The sequence below is a fragment of the Rhinatrema bivittatum genome, chromosome 8 (assembly GCF_901001135.1).
Source record: "Rhinatrema bivittatum chromosome 8, aRhiBiv1.1, whole genome shotgun sequence".
NCBI lineage: Eukaryota > Metazoa > Chordata > Amphibia > Gymnophiona > Rhinatrematidae > Rhinatrema > Rhinatrema bivittatum.
In genome coordinates, this window is record NC_042622.1 from 31,544,427 (window position 1) to 31,565,316 (window position 20,890).

General features: G+C 44.4%; 1 protein-coding gene across 7 annotated transcripts in view; it reads right to left on the reverse strand.

The window, feature by feature from the left end:
* The window catches only part of CSE1L (chromosome segregation 1 like), a 184,244-nt gene that overhangs the window by 45,318 nt on the left and 118,036 nt on the right, over nucleotides 1-20,890 (reverse strand). For all 7 annotated transcript variants that reach the window (XM_029612426.1, XM_029612429.1, XM_029612428.1 and 4 more), the window contains 7 exons: nucleotides 10,766-10,902; nucleotides 10,538-10,641; nucleotides 10,157-10,254; nucleotides 9,606-9,756; nucleotides 9,150-9,358; nucleotides 8,528-8,625; nucleotides 7,394-7,479 (listed from right to left, as the gene is read on the reverse strand). In XM_029612426.1, the coding sequence (XP_029468286.1) occupies nucleotides 7,394-7,479; nucleotides 8,528-8,625; nucleotides 9,150-9,358; nucleotides 9,606-9,756; nucleotides 10,157-10,254; nucleotides 10,538-10,641; nucleotides 10,766-10,902 (883 nt within the window). The remainder of the gene's footprint in view (nucleotides 1-7,393; nucleotides 7,480-8,527; nucleotides 8,626-9,149; nucleotides 9,359-9,605; nucleotides 9,757-10,156; nucleotides 10,255-10,537; nucleotides 10,642-10,765; nucleotides 10,903-20,890) is intronic.

Below are 20,890 nucleotides of genomic sequence, written 5' to 3' on the forward strand. Positions count from 1 at the left end.
TCAGGTCCCTTGGGGCTGTATCCAGATCCGCCGCTGGAGAGGAACCACCCTCACCTGAGGGTCAGAGACCTCAAGATCACATGATCCTGCGGAACCCACCTGGGACTTCAGAGGCCTCTTGGCGGAGTCCTTGAACCTCTGCTTTCCTGCTTCCCGAGCCAGGAAAGCTTTGTGCATTAGGACAACGCATTCAGGCGAAACTCCTTCAGGTCCCCCGAGGCCCCCTCCGGACTACTGGACCCCGACCCAGCTTCCTCCTCCTCATGCTGCTGAATCCCGAGAGGGGGGTGTAAAGGTCCCCAGAATGACTGTGCCCCCTTACTCAGGGTCTCCTTACACTGGAGAAGCACCATGCCCCTGGTGACCCCCCGTGACCCCCGACTGCAAAGCCCTCCAAGGCTTAGCATTTTTGGTGGAGGAACCCTCCCCGCCCCCCCCCCCCCAGTGCACAAACTGTGCAGAGGAGAGGGAATAAAGATAAGCAAACCAAACACCGCAGGCCCCCCAAGCAGCTTGTCTGCCACTGGGGCCTAAAAGCATCCGCAAGCAGGGAAAAAAATTTGAATTTGCGGGGGGAGGGGCTCACTATGAAGCTACCGCCACCAGGCTAAGGGAGAGAGTGCACTGTCATGAAGTTCCCATCAGCGTAAAACTCCAGGTTGGCCACTGCAGGAAACACACGCGCAGACCACTGCTCAGGACAAGGCGCCTCAAGAGAAAGCTCACAACCCCCCCCCCCCGGGGGACACGAGCTTCGGCAGAATCCATCCCCTCCCTGTACCCCCAGATCTGACCATTGTCGGCACTGCCACGCAGGCCGCTTGTCTGGCTGCTCAGAACTATGCCTGTGCTCCAGCTACTGAATTTATTTTTTTTTTAACTTAACAGCGGCAAAAAGAACAAAGAAACCCCAGAGAGGAATATTTCCCTGAAGTAAGCCAAAGTAGGCAGGAAGGGACTTTGGGCACCACTGAGGGAACCAGTCCCCTGGCTATCAGTGGCCCCGAGGGTCTCGGGCTAAAACTGCCAGTGGTATCCAACCCCCTGTTTGCCCGGCTCAACCCGAGTGACGGCCCTCAACAGGAACATTGGGGAGCACTAAATCACCAGAACTCCAAATCCCTCAGGACTGCAGGTTTACGCTTCTACCATCTGCTGGAGGCACAGAAATATTGAGGGACTGCAGGTGGCAGTCTCGGATAAGTAGCAGTGTCCCAAAGGTTTGTCCTTTTCCTCGATCCGCTGGTAGGGGATGAATAAACCCACTTATCTGGACTGAACTGGGTATAATTCAGGAACCCCTGCCTTGCCACCAGCAGAGTCTTGATCAGTGGGAAACAGTGTGGGAGGGGAGTCCCGAGCCTTGAAACAGCAGCCTAGCTCCAGCACGTGTGGACAAAATGGCTGCTGGTTCCTCCACCCCCCCCCCCCGGAGGCGCATTCCCCACAAAACGTGGTCAAATCGAGACGAGACCGCCTTGAGCAGTAGCTGCTGCAAACTTTCCCGCACAGTGTGGGAGGTTCCATGCCGGCGAAAAATGGACCCAAAAATAAACCTTGCCCGCGAGCACTGCTGGCGGCTCTGTCCGGTGCTGATCAAGCACCTAGCCCCGATAATGATGGCGATTCAGCCCCGCTCACCTGGAACTGCCTTCCGGCAATAAAACTGAACTCAGCCAGTCAAGCACTGCTCCTTCCTCTCTTTTTTGTTTAACAAATAAATTAAGGCAACACACACCCATAAGGGAAAGAAATGAAATACTTCCCTGCTTCTGGCAAAGGAGACTGAAAACAGGTGGTGACAGGGACCCAGGGGGGATGAGGGAAACTGAACCACCTGCTATCACCCTCTCTGAAGACAAAGGCCGACCTAACACAGGGATCACCAACCCCACCCAAGGGATGGTCCATGTAGGAACCTAAACACTTCAGGGAGCCAAAATCTCTATTCTCTTTTTTTTTTTTTTTTTAAACTCCAGACTGCAGGTTTGCACCTCTGGAGACAGAAATACTGAGGGACTGCAGGTAGCACTCTTATGTAGCAGTGCCTCAAGGTTTTGCTCTCTGCCTCCATCTACTGGTAGGAGATGCATAAATCCACTTGTCTGCACTGATCAGGGGTATGAATAGGAATGGAGAAATTACTTACCTGATAATTTCGTTTTCCTTAGTGTAGACAGATGGACTCAGGACCAATGGGTATAGTGTACTCCTGTTAGCAGTTGGAGACGGATCAGATTTCAATCTGACGTCAGCCTCTAGTATATATACCCCTGCAGGAAGTGCAGCTCTTCAGTATTCTCCTTGAAAAGCATTGTGGATATATGTGTGACTGACTGATTGATTAACTTAATAATTTGGTTAACTTGAATAACTTGGTTAAACGTTCAAACTTGATTAACTTGAACTGGTTGATTGACTATAGCTGGAGACCGCCAGTGTACTCAACTGGAAGGCGTCGACCACCCGGCAGGGTGGATGCCCAAGGTAAATGAAAACATGGCTTACCCTTGAATTATTTGAAGACCATGCCAAGGGTGGAATGCTGAGTCCATCGGTCTACACTAAGGAAAATGAAATTATCTGGTAAGTAATTTCTCCATTTCCTAGCGTGTAGCACAGTTCTTCTCAACCGGTGTGTCGTGACACACCAGTGTGTCGCCAAACACCAGCAGGTATGTCGCGTCTCCAGGTGTCCCACTGCCCCGTTGTACTTTCCTTCTCCCTTTTTCCAGCCCCCGCGGGCCAATTGAAAGCCTCCTTTCTTCCAACCCCCACTGCCCAATGGGAAGCCTCCTTCATTCTGCCTTCCCCCACGCAGGCCAATCGGAAGCCTCCTCCCTTCTACCTGCCACTGGGAGTAGGAAGAAGGGAGGAAGCCTTTGATTGGCCGGTGAGGCAGGCAAGGCATAGCCCGGGAGTGGGGTGGGAGAAATGGCAATGTAGAACCCTGACGAAGCAAGGCTGCTATGGGAGCCCATCCCCGAAGCGGTAAAGAGGAAAACCCGACCCCGACGGTGCAAGGCTGCTACAGGAGCCCATCCCCGTAGTGGTGAAGAGGAAAACCTGACCCCCGACAGACGCCCATTCCCGTGGCGCCGAAAAAAGAAGGTCCGCCGGATTAAAGCCGCGGCGGAACTGAAGCCCATCCCTGCAGTGAAGGAAAAAGTTGTTTTTGGTGAGAGCTGGTGTGTCTGTGTGTGAATGGGTGCCTGGGTGAGAGCTTGTGTCTGAGGGTGTGAATGGATGCCTGGGTGACAGCTTTAGTCTGTGAATGGATGCATGGTTGAGAGCGTGTGTCTGAAGTTGTGAATGAGTGAGAGCTTGTGTGTGTGGGTGTGAATGGAAGCCTAGATGAGAGCTGGTGTGAATGGGTGAGAGCTTGTGGGTGTAAATGGATGCTTGGGTGAGAGCTTGTGTCTGTAGGTGTGAATGGAAGCCTGGGTGAGAGCTTGTGGGTGTGAATGGGTGCGAGCTAGTGTGTGTGTGTGGGTGTGAATGGAAGCCTGGATGAGAGCTGATGTGAATCATTGCTTGGGTGAGAGCTTGTGTGTGTGGGTGTGAATGGAAACCTGGGTGAGAGCTTGTGTCTGTAGGTGTGAATGGAAGCCTGGGTGAGAGCTTGTATGTGGGGGGGTGTGAATGGGTGCTTGGGTGAGAGCTTGTGTGTGGGGCAGAGAGCGAGACTGGTCAGGAAGGTGATGTGTTTCTGTGAGAGAGAGAGACTGGTCAGGAAGATGACTGGTGTGAAAGAGACAGAGACTGATCGTGGGGTCTAATTGGGGGGGTGTGTGTTGTGAGTGACTGGTTGTGGGCGCTAAGGAAGAAGATTTAGGACAAAGCTTCAGCAGCCCTTGCTGCTTCTGGTGAGTGCTATTGGCCTGGAAGGGAAAGGAGTAGGAGAGTTACTGGAGAGGGTAAGTAAAGGTGGCTTTTTAAATTTATTTTTCTTGATTGACTGCCATTTTAATTATTGGGTAGTATGTGATGTCTGCTTTTTTGAAATATTTTATTGATATTTGGACATGTTTTAATAATTTTTATGAGTGTTTAATTGAATATTATTCTGTTCAGCAGCTGTTTTGTAACATTTTTGGTATAACTTTACAATTATTTCTGTGTGGGGCTCTGGTTTATTCTGTTTTCCCAATAGGAAATGTATTAGTGTTTAGGGCCTGGTTTAATAGCTGTGTTTCTTAGATAGGGTTTTTACTGTTTGCGTGTGTTCCATAATGCAGGTGTAACTTTGTGCGGATTAGTTTGTGTGCATTATTGCAGATCCTGGGATTATGTTAGGTGCTATATTTCTCTTTCCATTTCTCCAGGCTCGCACTGCATGCAGAGTGGCTTTTTATTTATTTAGAGAGTTTTTTCTATACCAAGGTATAGCTATCAGCCTTCACCCCGGTTTACAGTTATAACATGTTACATTTAACAGAAAACTATGAAGAAAAACAGAAGTTACATCTGAAGATTAAATAATTGAAATTAACAATATTATAAATTAAACAATTAAAGAGTCTTACAAGTAACTTCAGGGGAAAAATAACGTTTTAACACTAGAAGTGTTTATGAACAAACTATGTAGTTCTGGTTTCCATTCCAGTTTCTGTCTCCATATTTATAATTTGTGTTTTTTCTGTACTTGGTGAAGGTCAGTTCTGGGTGTGTGACAGAGGTGAGGTATTTTACTAGCATGTAGGCATTTGTATTAATCTTATTTGTTGTGTTTTCTCAATAGGATATGCATTAGTGGTAAATTACTGTCTTTTCATAAGGAAGGCTATTGTGCCTGGTAGCAAAGGGAGTTTGTTTTGCTTTTACTGAGATGTCATCAGAACCAGAATATCTTTTTTTGTATGGCGAGTTGTACAGGGTAATGCCCTAGATCTGCTCTGCACTCATTGCTGGGGGGGGGTGAGGGGATTCCTGTGGATGCAGAGTGCATGTCTACATTTAGCCCCGTGATGGTCACATGTTCAGTGTGTCATGCATGTGAGAACCATTTGTCAGGAGTGTCCCGGCCAAAGAAAGGTTGAGAACCACTGGTGTAACAGATGGACTCAGGACCAATGGGATGTATAGAAGCTACTCCCGAACTGGGTGGGAGGCTGCCCATGACCCACTTAGTATTGCCCTTGCAAATGCCGCGTCCTCCCTAGCCAGTTTCTCTAGTTCGCTGCCGAACAGGAGGGATCCTTTGAAGGGCATCCTCGTGAGGCACGTTTTGGAAGATGCGTCGGCCGACCAGCTGCGGAGCCAGAGTTGCCTCCTGGCTGCCACCGCAGAGGATACTCCTCTGGCCAAGAAGCGCACTAGGTCGGAGGCAGCATCTGCAAGGAATGATACTGCTGGTTCCATGTCTTCTCCCGGGGTGTTGTTCCTGGTTTGTGATAAGCAGGCATGTGTCATCACGGTGCAGCAGGCTGCAATTTGTAGAGACATAGTGGCTACGTCAAATGACTGTTTGAGGATGGACTCCAGCCACCAGTCATGTGCATCCTTGAGCGCAGCTCCTCCCTCCACTGGGGTGGTAGTGCGCTTGGAGACCGCGCAGACCATGGCATCATCTCTTGGGCATGCAAGATCTTTGGTTGCCGGGTACAGGGCTGCCAAAGCTCGTCCCCCCCTTGAATGTGGACTCTGGAGCATTCATTCCAGGTCAAGCAGCTGCTGTGCTGCTTGTAACAGAGGGAAATGGCGAGAAGTCTGTCGAAGACCCTCCAGCAGGGGGTTCGGTTTAGGTTCCCCCGAAGTACCTGAGCCCGGGATAGCGAGCTCCGTCAGGCATTGGTTGACCAGGTCCGGGAGCTCGTCCTTTGTGAAGAAGCGTCTCATGGTTCGGTGAGGCTCTGTCCCCGGTGGGAGCTCCCCCTCCTCTAAGGGTTCGGCTTCCTCCTCAGAGATGTCCGAGTCCCCATAGGTGGGGCTTCTGGGTAGTGGAAGCCTGTGCCTAGGTCTTGAAGGGCCTGGGGGGGCATGAGGGTCCTCCTGTGGAGCATGTGGCTGGTCAGCCTGAGGTTCAGTTTGCATTTGAACAAAGGCGTGAATCCCCTTTAAGAATTCCACCCATGAGATCGATGCTGGGTCAAAGCTGAGGGGCGCTGGTTCCTTGGGGGTCCCCGTCTGTGGGGAAGTCCCCCTGGCTAGGTCCGGGGTACCCCCTGAGGAACTAGAACTCGGCCCTGGGTAGAACTGGCCCTGGACTGGGTCTCCCAGGGCCTCTTCGCACTGTGTGCAAAGGGCGTCGGCCACCTCGCTTTGTGCGGCTCTGATGTGGCATGCTGGGCAGAGGCCTCGAGCCTTTATCCCTGTTTCTGGAGGTGCCATGGCTGTCTGTGCGTAAACTCTTATGCGCTCCGGTGCGCTTAAGATGAGCGTGTAGTTGTGCGCGCAGCTGTGCGTTCAGCCGTAGGTATGCGCCTGGCTCTGTGCGCGCAACTTATGCGCGCAAGGTTTTATGTGCGTGTAAGTTTATACACACAAGTGCTTTGTGTGCCTAGCTCGATTGTGCGCTCTCGAACGGCGAACGGTGCAGCGAATAGGGCCAAGATGGCGACGGCGAGCTCGCGGGCACTATGGCGACCCCCTCGGAGGGTCTCCACGTGGGTAGACCCTCGGAAATAGCGGGGCCTATTAGGGCGGATTAACCGGTGGCACTGGTCCCGGCCGGAGACCTGTGCTCCTCCTCGATCCTCCGAGACCGGATTCAAGCAGAAGATTTCTATCTTACCTTGTCTTTGGCGCTTCCCGGTTTCGTCCCGGGCGGTCTCCGGCTGAGGGGGGAGAGGGCAAATACCTTCACCGCCGCGTTCGAGGGTGCAACCGCTGCCTCTCAGCTGCGCCCGAGTATCGGGGGCTAGGTCCTCGCCACGATTCGGCCACCGGACTGAGGCTTACCTCCGAGGGACCACAGGAGGGTATCACCACAGGAGAGCGGGGCTCGTCTTCAGGTAGGTTTCTTCTTTAAATTTGGATTTTCTTCTTTGAATTTGGTTCTAACGCTGAGAGAGCGTGCCGATAGTCCCTAACTGCTATGGAGACGGAAAATACTGGAGAGCTGCACTTCCTGCAGGGGTATAGGTACTAGGAGCTGATGTCAGATTGAAATCTGATCTGTCTCCAACTGCTAACAGGAGTACACTATACCCATTGGTCCTGAGTCCATCTGCTACACGCTAGGAAACTGTCTTTCTCCTCCTGTTATCTGCTGGTAAGGGAACAAAACCTGGTCTGGTTGGACGATAAGGAATGTCATACGTATCCATACAGTACTGTATACGACTAGTAGCACTATAGAAAAAAGTAATACACCCTTGTACAGCATAGGAAAAATCTGCTAATAAACTCCCATCCTTGTAGACCACCACAACATATACAACTTAATACTTACTCTTGATGAACTTTGTTGTTTTAGAGTTTTGAAGCCTTTGGAATAGCAGAATGAATATTTGTTTCCTGTACTGGTCAACAGAATTTCTAGAAATAAAATAACCTTGAATTACTAATCCCACAACTCTACAAGTTAGAACAGTTCCAGAAATGTTACATTTTGTGACCACCCAGCTGGGCTCACTTTCTCAATTTTGTCTCTTTTCATGGGATCTATAGCAGATTCAAGTACAGCAAATAAATACAGTAGCTGGAAAAATAAAACACCACGATCATTAACTCTGCCCATAATTAAGTATTTGTATTCAGTACTGTTATTTGCCAAATTTTTGGGATCTTAATTTCATTTGCCATAACAATTCAATAAATGCTGCCTGAGGATTAACATATGACCAGAATAAAATTGCAATTTTAAATGAGATAATCACTAAATTGTATGTTGCCAATCCATCCATGCGCACCTTAATTCTTTTGACGCCATTTATTCTTGTTGAAAAGGTTTTGCTTGCCAATAAGGGCCAGTGCAAGCATATCTGGCACCCTAGTTGAACCTTTGGTCATTTACCCCCCTTCCCCCATCTTAACTATTGATAGCAGTGGCTCCAGCACAGCGCTCCCTTCTTTGATAGTATTGGCTCCAGTACAGCACCCCTCTAAACCTCATACTGGTAAGATTTTGCTGCCTCCAAGAATCTTAGCACTAGGTGACCGCCTAGCTCGCCTAATGGAAGCCCGGCCCTGTTGTCAATCTTACTCCTGCAGTACCACCTTTGACCCACAATGGCAGCATAATGCACTCACTTATGAACGTCCCATACTACCTCTATTACCCAAGGCAGAACACAATCCTGCTCTCATTTAATGCATCACTTAGAGACTTGTACTAGGTATCTGTATACATTTGTCTCATTTTAGCAAAAACTATCATACTGGAACAGACATACCAATGGCATCAGTTTCTATTTGTGCAGTTTTTCATGCATTAAACAATTAACAATACAACACTTTTATGCTGGAAACTGTGAATTTTAAGTAAGCAACAAAATACATTTAGATTAAAGCCTACTTTTGAATTACGCATTTTTGTTAGTAATTTAAAGAGGTAAAACACCAAAGTCTGATCATCTATACTTACGGTGGCATGTGCTCTATGATGCTATTGAGTAGATAGAAACCTTGATGATCATTAGCTTTAGAAGCTATCAACTTCTGGAATACACCTAGCAATCCAGGCTGTAAATTAAACAAATGGCAAAAGTTAAAATATAAATTGGTGGAAAATGTATCAAATTACTCTAAGACATTCCCAGCATCTTCAACCAAAAACAAATCAATAGCCTTGAAGAGAGTATAGTGCATGGAGATATTGTAGCTTCTAATTCAGAAGATTGTTCACCAAATAGAGCTTGGGAGAGAGAAAGGAAGCAACTTCTGAAGACAGATGTCAGAGTTGGGATTAGACCCAAAGTGCAGAATCCAGGCCTGTGACCCATCAGCAGTTACAACTTTGAGAGACTGGGTGACAGACATAGGCAAAGAGGAAGAGGGTGTTTGGTTTAATATGGGAAATTGTATGCACATCTATTCAAAGTGGACAAATCACCAATGGTCAGACTGTCTGGGCAATTTTGGCCTATGTGAGTGCAATTAAGCTGACAAAAGAACCTCTTCAAAAAAAGAAATCCATAAACCTTATGATTATCCATGATCACCAGAAATAAAATTAAAGATCCAATACAGATCTAACACAAACTTACAATTTTATCAGTAGCAGTGGTGGCTATTGTATTTGCCCCTCTCTCCAAGTATGCCTGAAGAAGTCTTACAAGAGGAGGGATATTTCCTGTTCGTTCCCACAAAACTGGCTGAAGAAGATGAGGGAACAATGCCATATATGAAGCTGGGATGTCATTTTTGTGCATTTCCAGGAGTAAAGACATCACTTGAAACACATATGGAATAAACTCTAAGGGGGAAAACAAAAAAAAAGACAACATGGGAAGCTTTTATCAGTTGCCTACATTGCAATCTGGTGAGAAAACTTAATATCCTTTCTATGAAAACAATACAATTGATTTGACTAAGCATCTTATAGCAGTATTTCTAATTGCTGCATTACAAGTAATACTAATGCTGTTAACAAGAATTTTGTGTGGCCTTCAACCTAGTTATAATTATAGGCAAAGACTACATAGATTTTACTTTTACAGTACCTTGGACATCATTTTGCAAAATCTCTGTGAACACCATAAACAAAGCTTCTTCAAAGCTTCCAACAGCACCAGGATTTGCTTTGCAAGTGATCCTTATTGACAAGCAAATGGACTCAAACAAGTAGTGGTTAAAGTGGGGTTTGCTTGGATTCTTTAAAAAAAAAGAAAGAAAAAAAAAAGCACAAAAAGTGATTTAATCAAATGTCAGATGCTATTATTGTTTGTTACATAGGACAGTGGCCACTGGCATACAACTAGTTAACCTAACCAGAGTATTTGGTTATCGGTGTTATTGATAGCATGCACAGAGTATGGGCTCAATTCTGCCAAATTTTGGAGCATCTTTACTCCTCCATAACTACAGTTTTATTTGGCCAATGCTTCTTTTTTGCCCTTCTTCCAAAGCAAGGACGGTGGCCTTTCTGCCACTGCACTCTCTCTATTCCTGGTAGCCACCTTTCAATTACATGTAACTGAATGCATGACAAATATAAGCAACAGTGGGTAAACACACAAAAAAAAACCCTGCAAGTAATTTCTTTCTCCATTACCTTGCTCACAGCAAGCAGTTTTTGGGTAAGCTGGGAGATGACAGAAGGGATGTATGGGATGATAGATTCCTGAAGCAGAGAAAAACTTCTCATGATAGCTATAAATAGAACAAAAATGTTTCATATGTTTGAGAAATCTATTCATTCTGATGTAAAACAAACCTATAAATTTCTTTTATCAGTGTCACTTCACTAACAAGCAAGAGAGGACTCAGAGCAGACACCATATCAAAATGACAATTAGCTATAAAACATTCTGAATTAGTATATACAGCCAAATTAAGTTCATATACAGTATACAGCAGATATGTTGTACATAAATTATAAAAGATGGGGCTACAAGGTTCCATTTAATCTCAGTGTTTAGTAAAAATATCTTACCTTTCATGATATACTCATTTTCAGAAGAGCCAGGCAATGCAAGTGATTTGAAAAGGTTTGTTAAAAGTATCTCCACAAATGGTTGCATTTCTGCTGCTGCTATGCTGTGGGTATGAAAATAAGGTTCAGAACAATTGTCAGCAAAAATTTCTAGTGATATGGATGGCAAAAAAAAAAAAAAAAAATCTACCGGATAACAAAGAATAAATATTAAAAAAAAACCCTTACTGGGTAGTATTGTTGGGTCCTCTCATGGTAAATAACCTTTCAAGCGCATGGGCTGCATACGTATGAACAACAATACTTTCTGCTTGAAGATGGCAAATCAAGAGAGGAATGGACACCAAAAGTTGTTCTTTTGATACCTGTCAGAAATAAAACCAAGTGTGAGATTTAAAGACAGTATTTTGAAACCTATTCAGAACAATCTTAATGAATAAGAAAAATCTGAAGTTACAATTACAACCACTTTTTTTTAAAAAAAAAATTTTTTTACACTAAACTGGTTTATTTCAGAATTGCACGCATTCCATTTCAGACAATAAGGTTACTGAACATTTCTTATAGTAAACTATGCAATCAGCAACAAAACCAAAATCCATCCTGTAATTTATTTACTGTGCTGTAGGCCATCCTTTTGTCACAAGATTCTCACTCTATAGAGAGACAGACACAGAAATATATATAGATAGAGCACAAGAGAGATAGAGAAATAGGAAAATTGGTTCTTACTTGCTAATTTTCGTTCCTGTAATACCACAGATCAGTCCAGACAAGTGGGTTTAATTCATCCCTACCAGCAGATGGAGGCAGAGGACAAACCTTTGGGACACTGCTACTTATCTAAGAGTGCCATCTGCAGTCCCTCAGTATTGACCTGAACCCAAGTCAAGATAATTTAAAACAGGGCGAACTAAAACCCTGGGGTGGATACTCCTAAACTGGATAGCCACCAACCTAAGCAAATACAACCTCCAGTAATCTTTGAAACTTCAGCAAATGCACCATCTTAAATTCTTATTAGCTCATTGGTCCAGCAGCAGAAAAAGCAGTCTTTCGGCAGCAATACAGAGGATGGGCTTCTGGATTGATCTGTGGTATTACAGGAATGAAAATTAGCAGGTAAGAACCAATTTTCCTTTCCTGAACACACCCAGATCAATCCAGACAAGTGGGATGTACCAAAGCCCCCCTATACCGGGCGGGAACCCGAAAGACCCGCTCTCAGCACACTCTCAAACGACACAGTCTCTGGCATGCGCACATTCAATCGGTAATTCTTGGTGAAAGTATGAAGTGAGGACCATCAGCAACCCTACATATCTCCTGGGGAGACACCAGCTGACACACGGCCCATGAAGCATTTGAGTTCGAGTGGAATGAGCCTTAAGACCCACTGGAACCACGCAGCCCTTGCAAACATAGGGCCGGCCAAGCTAATAGTTTCCTTCAACCAGCGAGCCAAAGAAACTTTGGACACTTTCTCCCCCTTCTTCACTCCACCGAACAAAAACAGATCAGATAGTCTGAAAGAATCAGTGACCTTCAAATAGCGCAACAGGGCATGTTGTATATCCAAGAGATGGAGCTCCCTACCTAAAGGATCATGAGACCAGTCTGGAAACCCCAGCAACTCCACTGTGATTCACATGAAAGGCGGAGACCACTTTAGGAAGAAATGAAGGCACCATACGTAAAGAGACCTTGTCGTTAGAAATCTGCAGGAAAGGGTCGCAGCAAGAAAGGGCTTGTAATGCCGAAATTCGCCTGGCCAAGCAAATGGCAACCAAAAAGACAGTCTTCAAGGTAAGGACCTTCAAAGAAGCATGACCCAAAGGTTCAAAGGGAGACTTGCAGAGAACCCGCAAAACCAAATTGAGATTCCACTCCAGGCTCATGTTCCATAGAGGACGACGCAGATGCTTAATGCCCTTCAGAAAACGCCAAAGACTTGCCCTGTACCTTCCCCTCTGAGACAACACAGGGCACAGACCTGGACCCAAAGCGAGCTATAAGCTAAATCTTTGACAAGTCCTGCTGTAAAAAGGACAAAATATGCGGGACTGAAACCAGCAGCGGATCTAAACTTTGCTGAGCACAACAGGACTTAAAAAACCTTCCACCCCCTAGAATAAACAATGGAAGTAGCAGGACGTCTAGCTTGAAGGAGGGTAGCAATAACCGGCTCTGAATAACCCTTCAAGCGCAGTCGCCGCCTCTCAAAAGCCAGGCCGCAAGATTAAAGTGATCTGCCCGATCTGAAAATATGGGTCCTTGGTGAAGCAACCCCTGCAAGTGAGCCAGCTACAGAGGCTCGTCCACCGCCACATGCACCAGATCGGCAAACCATGGACATCGCGGCCACTCCAGCACCACCAGAACCACTGAACCTGGATTTATTTTATTTTTATATATTGATATTTGTGGTAACATCATACCAGTTTACCACATGATAATACATTAAAATTAATAAAATACATCAATTAATAAAATATACATTAGAGGCATAAAAGTAAATCAAAATGCATTAAAAAATGAATCAAGTTATCCAAAAATCATATGACAAGTCAACAATAAAATAAAATAAAAGCATTAGCTTAAGACTACTATATTTCCGTATTTATACATAAGGTCATCAAATAGATCGAGGTATCCAATTTGGTCATGCGAATGCTTGTTGAAATAGCCAAGTTTCAATTTCTTTTTAAATGTCCACAAATTAGCCTCAAGCCTTAATTCCGGTGGTAATGAATTCCACAACCTGGGCCCTGCTAGAGATAAAGCTCTCTCTCATACGCTATTTACATGTGCCAGTCTGGGAGATGGTATTGTTAGTAAACTTATGTTTGCTGATCGCAAACTCTGCTGTGGTGTATGGAAGTGAAGAGCTGCATTGAACCATTCAATTTTGTCATTAAATTGCATTTTATGGATTAACAAGCCGTTAAGCCCGTTAAAACGGGCTACATCCCTCTGTCTCTTACCTCCCCCTCTTCACCATCCCCTCCCTCCCTCCCACTCAGTCCCTCCCTCCCACTCAGTCTCACTCCCTCCCTCAGTCCCACTCCCTCCCCCCCTCCCTCTCACTCTCCCTCAGTCCCACTCCCTCCGCCCCCTCCCTCTCACTCTCCCTCAGTCCCACTCCCTCCGCCCCCTCCCTCCCCCTCCCTCAGTCCCACTCCCTCCCCCCTCCCTCTCACTCAGTCCCACTCCCTCTCAGTCCCACTCCCTCCCCCCCTCTCACTCTCCCTCAGTCCCACTCCCTCCCCCCCTCTCACTCTCCCTCAGTCCCACTCCCTCCCCCCCTCTCACTCTCCCTCAGTCCCACTCCCTCCCCCCTCTCAGTCCCTCTCCCTCCCCCTCTCAGTCCCTCTCCCTCCCCCTCTCAGTCCCTCTCAGTCCCCACTCCCTCCCTCTCCCCCCTCACTCAGTCCCCCCTCACTCAGTCCCACTCCCTCCCTCCCTCTGTCCCACTCCCTCTCTCTCCTCCCCTCTCACTCAGTCCCTCCCTCTCTCTGTCAGTCCCTCCCTCTCTCTCTCCTCCCTCGTTGCCGCCGCCGCCACCACCGGACACCGCCGCCGCTGCTGCCACTCAACGCCGCCGCTGCCACCCGACGCCGCCGCCACTCAATGCCGCCGCCGCCGCTGCCATTCGACGCCGCCATTTTTTTTCTGGCTCAGACCGACGTGCTCACCCGCACATGCGCGGTAGAGCTGGTTTCTACTGCGCATTTGCGGCACGGTCATCCTTCGTTTATTAGGTAGGATGATAGAACTTTAAATTGAATTCTGTATATGATTGGCAGCCAATGTAATTCTTTTAGGATTGGTATATGATCATATTTTCTACTATTTGTTAATATTCATGCAACTGCATTTTGGAGGAGTTGGGGGGGCCTAATAGTAGATACTGGAAGGCCTAACAGAGCATTACAATAATCCGTTTTTGAAAAGATTCAGTGCTTGTAGAATGGTTCTAAAATCATTGGTATGTAAAAAAGGTTTTAGTTTCTTCAGAACTTGAAGTTTAAAAAATCCATCTTTGATCAACTTGTTAATAAATTTCTTTAAATTAAGTTCACTATCTACGATCACTCCTAAGTCTCTTACTTCATTGACTAGAATATATTTAGGCTGTACATTTTTTATATCCAATATTTTATTTATTTATTTATTTATTGTTTTTGTTATACCGAGTTTCATGACAGGCATCACATCAACCCGGTTTACAATTAACAGAGTGTGTAAAGCATAACATAACGTAAAACAATGTTATCCTATCGTCCATTTTAGTGCATATTAGGAGTATTTCTGTTTTTGCTTGGTTTAAAGATAAACTCATATGGGTTAAGAGCTGTTGTATAGAAGATATATTTCCCATAATTTTAAAGAATTCGAGAGAGCCTGAGATAGGAAGCAATATTTGGACATCACCTGCACATATGTAATAAGTTAATCCTAGTCCAGAAAGTAATTTACACAAGGGCAAAATATTTATGTTAAAGAGGGTTGCAGACAGGGAAGATCCTTGCAGTACACCAATGTTAAGAGCCACTTGTTCAGATTCAAATACTCTGCCGTGAGCTTTACCTCCAAACCTCAATTTTTAAAGTGCCAAACCCTGCCCCCCTCCCTCTCCCTACGTAGTGACTTCACGGACGCCACATTCTCCTACCCCTACCTTTAAATGTTACTTTTAAATTTCAACATGGCTTTCCCAAATAACTCGTCTCCAAGCACTCCTCCTATTTTAAATATCTGAATCTCCTCTTATTGTCTCAAGGATAAATACTCAAAACTCCAGAAGACTGCACTCATAATAGAGCAGTGTTTAAGATGTAGAGAGGAGGATGGAATGTAATCGGTAAGTGTGAATGTGTGGGATATTTTGGGGTATGTACGATGTGATGTTAGAAGGCAGTAATATCAGTTCAATAGAAGTTATATACATATGACTGAGAACGCTGAAATGGGTGATAAATTCTAGCTTTGGTAATCAACCGAGGTATAAAAATCTTTTACAGACTCTTGAAAAAATCTTTTATAGACTCTTGAAGAAATAATATAACGGGGTTTAATTCTATTTTGAATGATATGGTTAAACAAGTAAAAATTTAAAGATGTGGATATAGTTTAGGGGTAGGGAGGGAAATGGAGGGGGTGTTTTACAAGTTGAGGCACGGTGGGGATGTTTTTAAGTTGGTATGAATAGTAAAGTGGGGGTGTAGATGTGAATGTGTTTTCATGTATATGATCTGTGGGAGAAGGGGTAAATGAATGTTTGTGATATCGGTTCATTAGAGGTAATGTGATGATGATCTGTTTTCAGATTTCCATGAAAAGTAGCAGTCATAAGACTGAACTGAATATTTAATAAAGAGGCTCTTTAAAAATTTGGATCCATTTCTGAACTGTCCCCTGATGCAGGTGGCAAAGAACCGCCGAAACGCCATGGCGTTGGGTTTGATTTGACAAGGATAAAGGTCTTGACAAGAATACATGTGATCTCTACAAAAGTAAGATTACAAAATGCCTGTATGAAAGAAATGGACCTTGATACATAATCAACAAGAGAGTGGGACATTGCTGATGTCAGTGATACAGGATATGGCTTGACAAGGATAAAAGCTTTGATGAGAACAAATGTGTTTTCTATAAAAGAAAGAGTACGATTTTGGCACAGGAGAAAGAAATTGACTTGGATACACAAATTACAAGAGAGTAGGGTATTGTTGCTACAGATGACATGAACAGAGTGAAACATTGGGAAAAATAATGACTCTGTGCAAGTGCAAATACAATGCAATAAATGATTAAGTTGTTTGAGGTTTTAGAGTGTTCTCCAATTAGTGCAAGAGGTTATTGACAATGATGAGAAAAAATACTTTGAGATATTGATTGAATTATTTAGATTGTGAACATTGAGCTCATTTGTTTAAGATTGTTGGGGATTAATGGTTTACAGGGACGGGGGGTGTATGATTGTTGTGGAGTATGAATTGAGATGAATGAATGGTTGTGAGTTTTTAAATATTAGAACATTTAAGGATCACCATTTAATTTGGTATTTATATGGTTGAAGAAACAGATAAATTAATAAAAGAAGAGTTGTAAAAATTAAATGACTAGTGTTGTATTTAGTGAGCAGAAATTGAGACCCTGTATTAGATGCATTTTGTATTAATATAGAGAGAAAGTGTATATTTAACTACTATGCCTAATCATTTATGATCGTAAGATTAGTTGCAAGGTTTAATGATGTGTCTGAGTTCTTCTTTTGTAGTAGGCTAAGGCTCTTTTGCAATCTAAACAATGAAGAGCCGTTTCACCTTCATATGCTTGTGGCCGCAGAAAGAACATACGTAATACAATAGCTTGAATAATATGGAAAGTTGATATTACTCTTTGTAGAAACTGAGTTTGTGCGGAAGAACTGCATATAAGGAAAATAGGGAGCCAAAGCCTGGAGTTCACAGACTCTTCTGGGTGAAGTGATTGCTATAAGAAATACTACTTTCCATGTGAGACATCTGAAAAAAGCAGATGCCAATGGTTCAAATGGAGGTGTCATTAGTTGTGCAAGAACATGTCCCATAGTACAGGTGGTTTTACCACTGGAGATTTAATATGCCAGAAATCTTTCATGAACTTGAACATCAACATATGAATGGAGACTAGTAGGCCGCTGAACGGTGAGGTCGTGAGGGCTTCGCTCCCGGGAGAAAATTTCAACACAAACTATTACCGCTAAAATATTTTCTTTTTCTTTGCGTTTTTAAATGCCTCATTCTAAGAGAAAAGCTCGTGTTCGCGAAATTACCTCAACGCCTGAACATTTCCTTCAACCGAGGATTGATGAAGCTTTCACGAGGACGCCAATACAGAACCCGGAAGTAGTAGTCGCTGGGGCAGGCAGAGAGCAGCTGCCGAGCCCCCTGACTTCGGAGACCTCGCTGAGTCCGGGATTTCCAACAGTACCGGAGCCACCTAGGAAACGGTCAGTGAGTGTAGAGGCACTCGGGCAGTCTCTTTTGGAAACAAGCGGTGACCAGAGAGGAGCGGATGAACCGCCCTCGGAGAACCCGATGTATTTGGGTTCCAGGAACCACTTGGATCAGGCACAACAACGCCCGGAACATCTAAAGAATGGCAAAGGACCCCTGGAGGTAGGAATCATGATGGATAATTTGCCCCCACTCACCACCTCAGTTTTAGCACCCTCATTGGAAGAGATAAAGAATATTTTAATAACAATGCAGAAGTCTATAATTACACTGACCGCAACGGTGCAAGAAGCAATGAATAAAACACAAAGTGTAGAAAATTCGCTGGTTTCTGTCGAGGAAAAGATAATTACCTTGGAGGGGAAAGTTAAGAAAATTGAAGATGTTCAAATAAATTTAATAAAGTCTGAAAAAATGGTTGAGAATAAAATAGAATTCTTTGAAAATCAAAGAGAGCTAATCTGAGATTTCTTAACTTCCCAAAAACTAAATTACAGTCACCTTTGGACTTGTTAAAAAGTTACTTTACAAATATATTGAAGTACCCGACAGAAAAGATACAGTTTATATCTGCTACCTACTATCAAACACCACGGAACCTCTCTGGAAATAATATCAATAACCAAGAAAAACAAGGAGAAGAAGAAATGTTAGATTTAACTGACTTTTTGGAAAAATCTTTTGAAATGGAAATCAATTTGAGGGCAACATTACTTGTACAATTTTCCTCGAAGCTGGATAGAGATAGTGTTTTAAAGCACTATTTCAGATTCCAAAAATTAAAATTCTTTGGCCAATGTATTCAAATCTTTCCAGACATTGCTAGACTGACAGTTGAAACGTAGGAAATTTCTGGAAATGAGGGCGGAGGTGGTGGGAAGAGGGGCGCGGTTCATGTTACGTTTTCCTTGTCGTTGCTTTATATACTATGGGAATGCAAAATATATATTTACAGAGCCGACACAGTTACATAGTTTTCTGGATTTACCATCATGAGCTTAGGATAATCCAGGGGTTGTTGGGATAAGAAAAATTGGATATAGGCGCCTCTCACAAGTATTCTTGTATTCATCGCACCCCTGTTTTATGTAAACATGATGTGAATTTTTCATGAATGCCAGTATAAAAAAACCCCTCAAATAAATAAATAAATAATATAAGTATCAGCATGTAATACTTTAATTATATAGATTGCCTATATTTCTGCTTATTTTCACCCTTTGTCTCTCCTTATTTCTTTATATTAAGATTTCAATGTGTATTTGACCAGGGATAATAGGATTTATTGCTGGGTAATAAGTGAAAATATGTCTTTTATTTTTATTCTTTATTATATGCCTGGAATATGATGAACGCTTTGGAAAATTTTCTTGTAACCAAAATTAAAATGAATAAAGTATAAATTAAAAAAAAAAAAATGAATGGAGACTAGTCTACATATAACTGAATATTGTAGACTAATATGGCACTGAGATGAACCTTCACTAATGAGGTGCTAAGACCACTGGAAGAAAAAGGAGAGAAAGTACTTACCGTATTTTTCACTCCATAAGATGCACCTGACCATAAGACGCACCTAGGATTTAGAGGGGGAAAATTAAAAAAAAAAAAATTGTGCTAAACCGGCTCTGCGTCTGGGCGTCTTATGGAGCAAATTAGGGGAGTGCATAGCTTTTTTTTTTTCTCCCCATTTTGTTTTTGGGTCTGGGGAGGGCCATTTCGGTCCACTCCCCAGATCAGAAAACTTTTTTCTCTGGGAACCCCTCCCCCCGCCAAAAAGAAACCCCATCCCACACTTTAAATTAACAACCCCCACCCTCCTGACCCCCCCCCCCCAAGACCTGCCGACTTAATTTACCGCAACCCCCCACCCTCCTGACCCCCCCAAGACCTGCCAAACGTCCCTGGTGGTCCAGCGGGGATCCAGGAGCGGTCCGGGAACGATCTCCTGGGCGTGGGCCGTCGGCTGCCAGTAATCAAAATGGCGCCGACGGCCCTTTGCCCTCACTATGTCACTGAGACCGACCAATAGCAGCGGTCGGTCTCAGTGACATGGTGAGGGCAAAGGGCCGTCTGCGCCATTTTGATTACTGGCAGCCGACGGCCCACGCCCAGGAGATCGTTCCCGGACTGCTCCTGGACCCCCGCTGGACCACCAGGGATGTTTGGCAGGTCTTGGGGGGGGTCAGGAGGGTGGGGGGTTGCGGTAAATTAAGTTGGCAGGTCTTGGGGGAGTCAGGAGGGGGGGGTTGTTAGATTTTTGTTTGTTTTTTTTTATATTCGCTCCATAAGACGCACATACATTTTCCCCCCACTTTTGGGGGGAAAAAAGTGCGTCTTATGGAGCAAAAAATACGGTAAGTAACTTTTGGTTCACATATGAATATGTCTAAGTAACTTTAACACAACGAGGAGAACAGTTTCCATTTAAATCCGTAAGCTATCTTAGCTGATGACTCATTGGTGGACACTTATGTCCTCAACTTCCTTGGGTAAGGTGAATTTGGCAATCAGCGAGTGCTCAACATTTAGATCAACTAGTTGAGGGAAGAATGGTTCGTACAAAACAGAGGGTCCCTCTTCTTGAGTTAACAAGCATGGATCTGCCCTGAGATGGATAGAAGGGCTGCAGGATAGTTGAATTAGATAAGAAAACCACACTTGTCTGGAATATGCTGGCGTGATAAGAATTACACAGGCCTGGTCTGAGTACTTTTTGAACAGTTCTATCAGTGGAATCTATGGAAAAAGTGTACCAGAGATGAATTCCAGTTGAACAGAAAAGCATCCTAAGCAGATCTGAGACTGCTGGGAAGAACAGAGCAAGATCTTTCCACGTTTCTGTTTTCTTCAAATGTGAATAAGTCCATTGCCAGAAGTCCACACAAGCTGAGCAGTGTTGGCAGTTGATTGGTGCAGGATCCATTTTTGTGGCAGAAATACTCTGCTGAGGCGATTTGCTAATGTATTGGAGATCCCTGGAAGATAAATTGCTTGCTTGACAGCTGTATGACTGCATGCACATTCCCATATATTTATTGCCGCCTGATAAATCAATTTAAAACAACACATATCCTTAAAAGTAAGGGAAGGTTACGCAAAACTCATGATCCTTAAAAGACTGAAACCATTACTCACACCTGCCCACTTCAGAACAATCCTACAAACACTTGTTTTCGCCAGTACCGATTACTGCAATGCACTCCTACTACTCCCCAGTTCATCAATCAGACCACTCCAAATACTTCAAAATACTGCAGCCAGAATACTAACCGGAAAAAAAAGAAGGGACCATATAACAGAAACTTTAGCAGAACTACATTGGCTACCAATCGAATACAGGATCAAG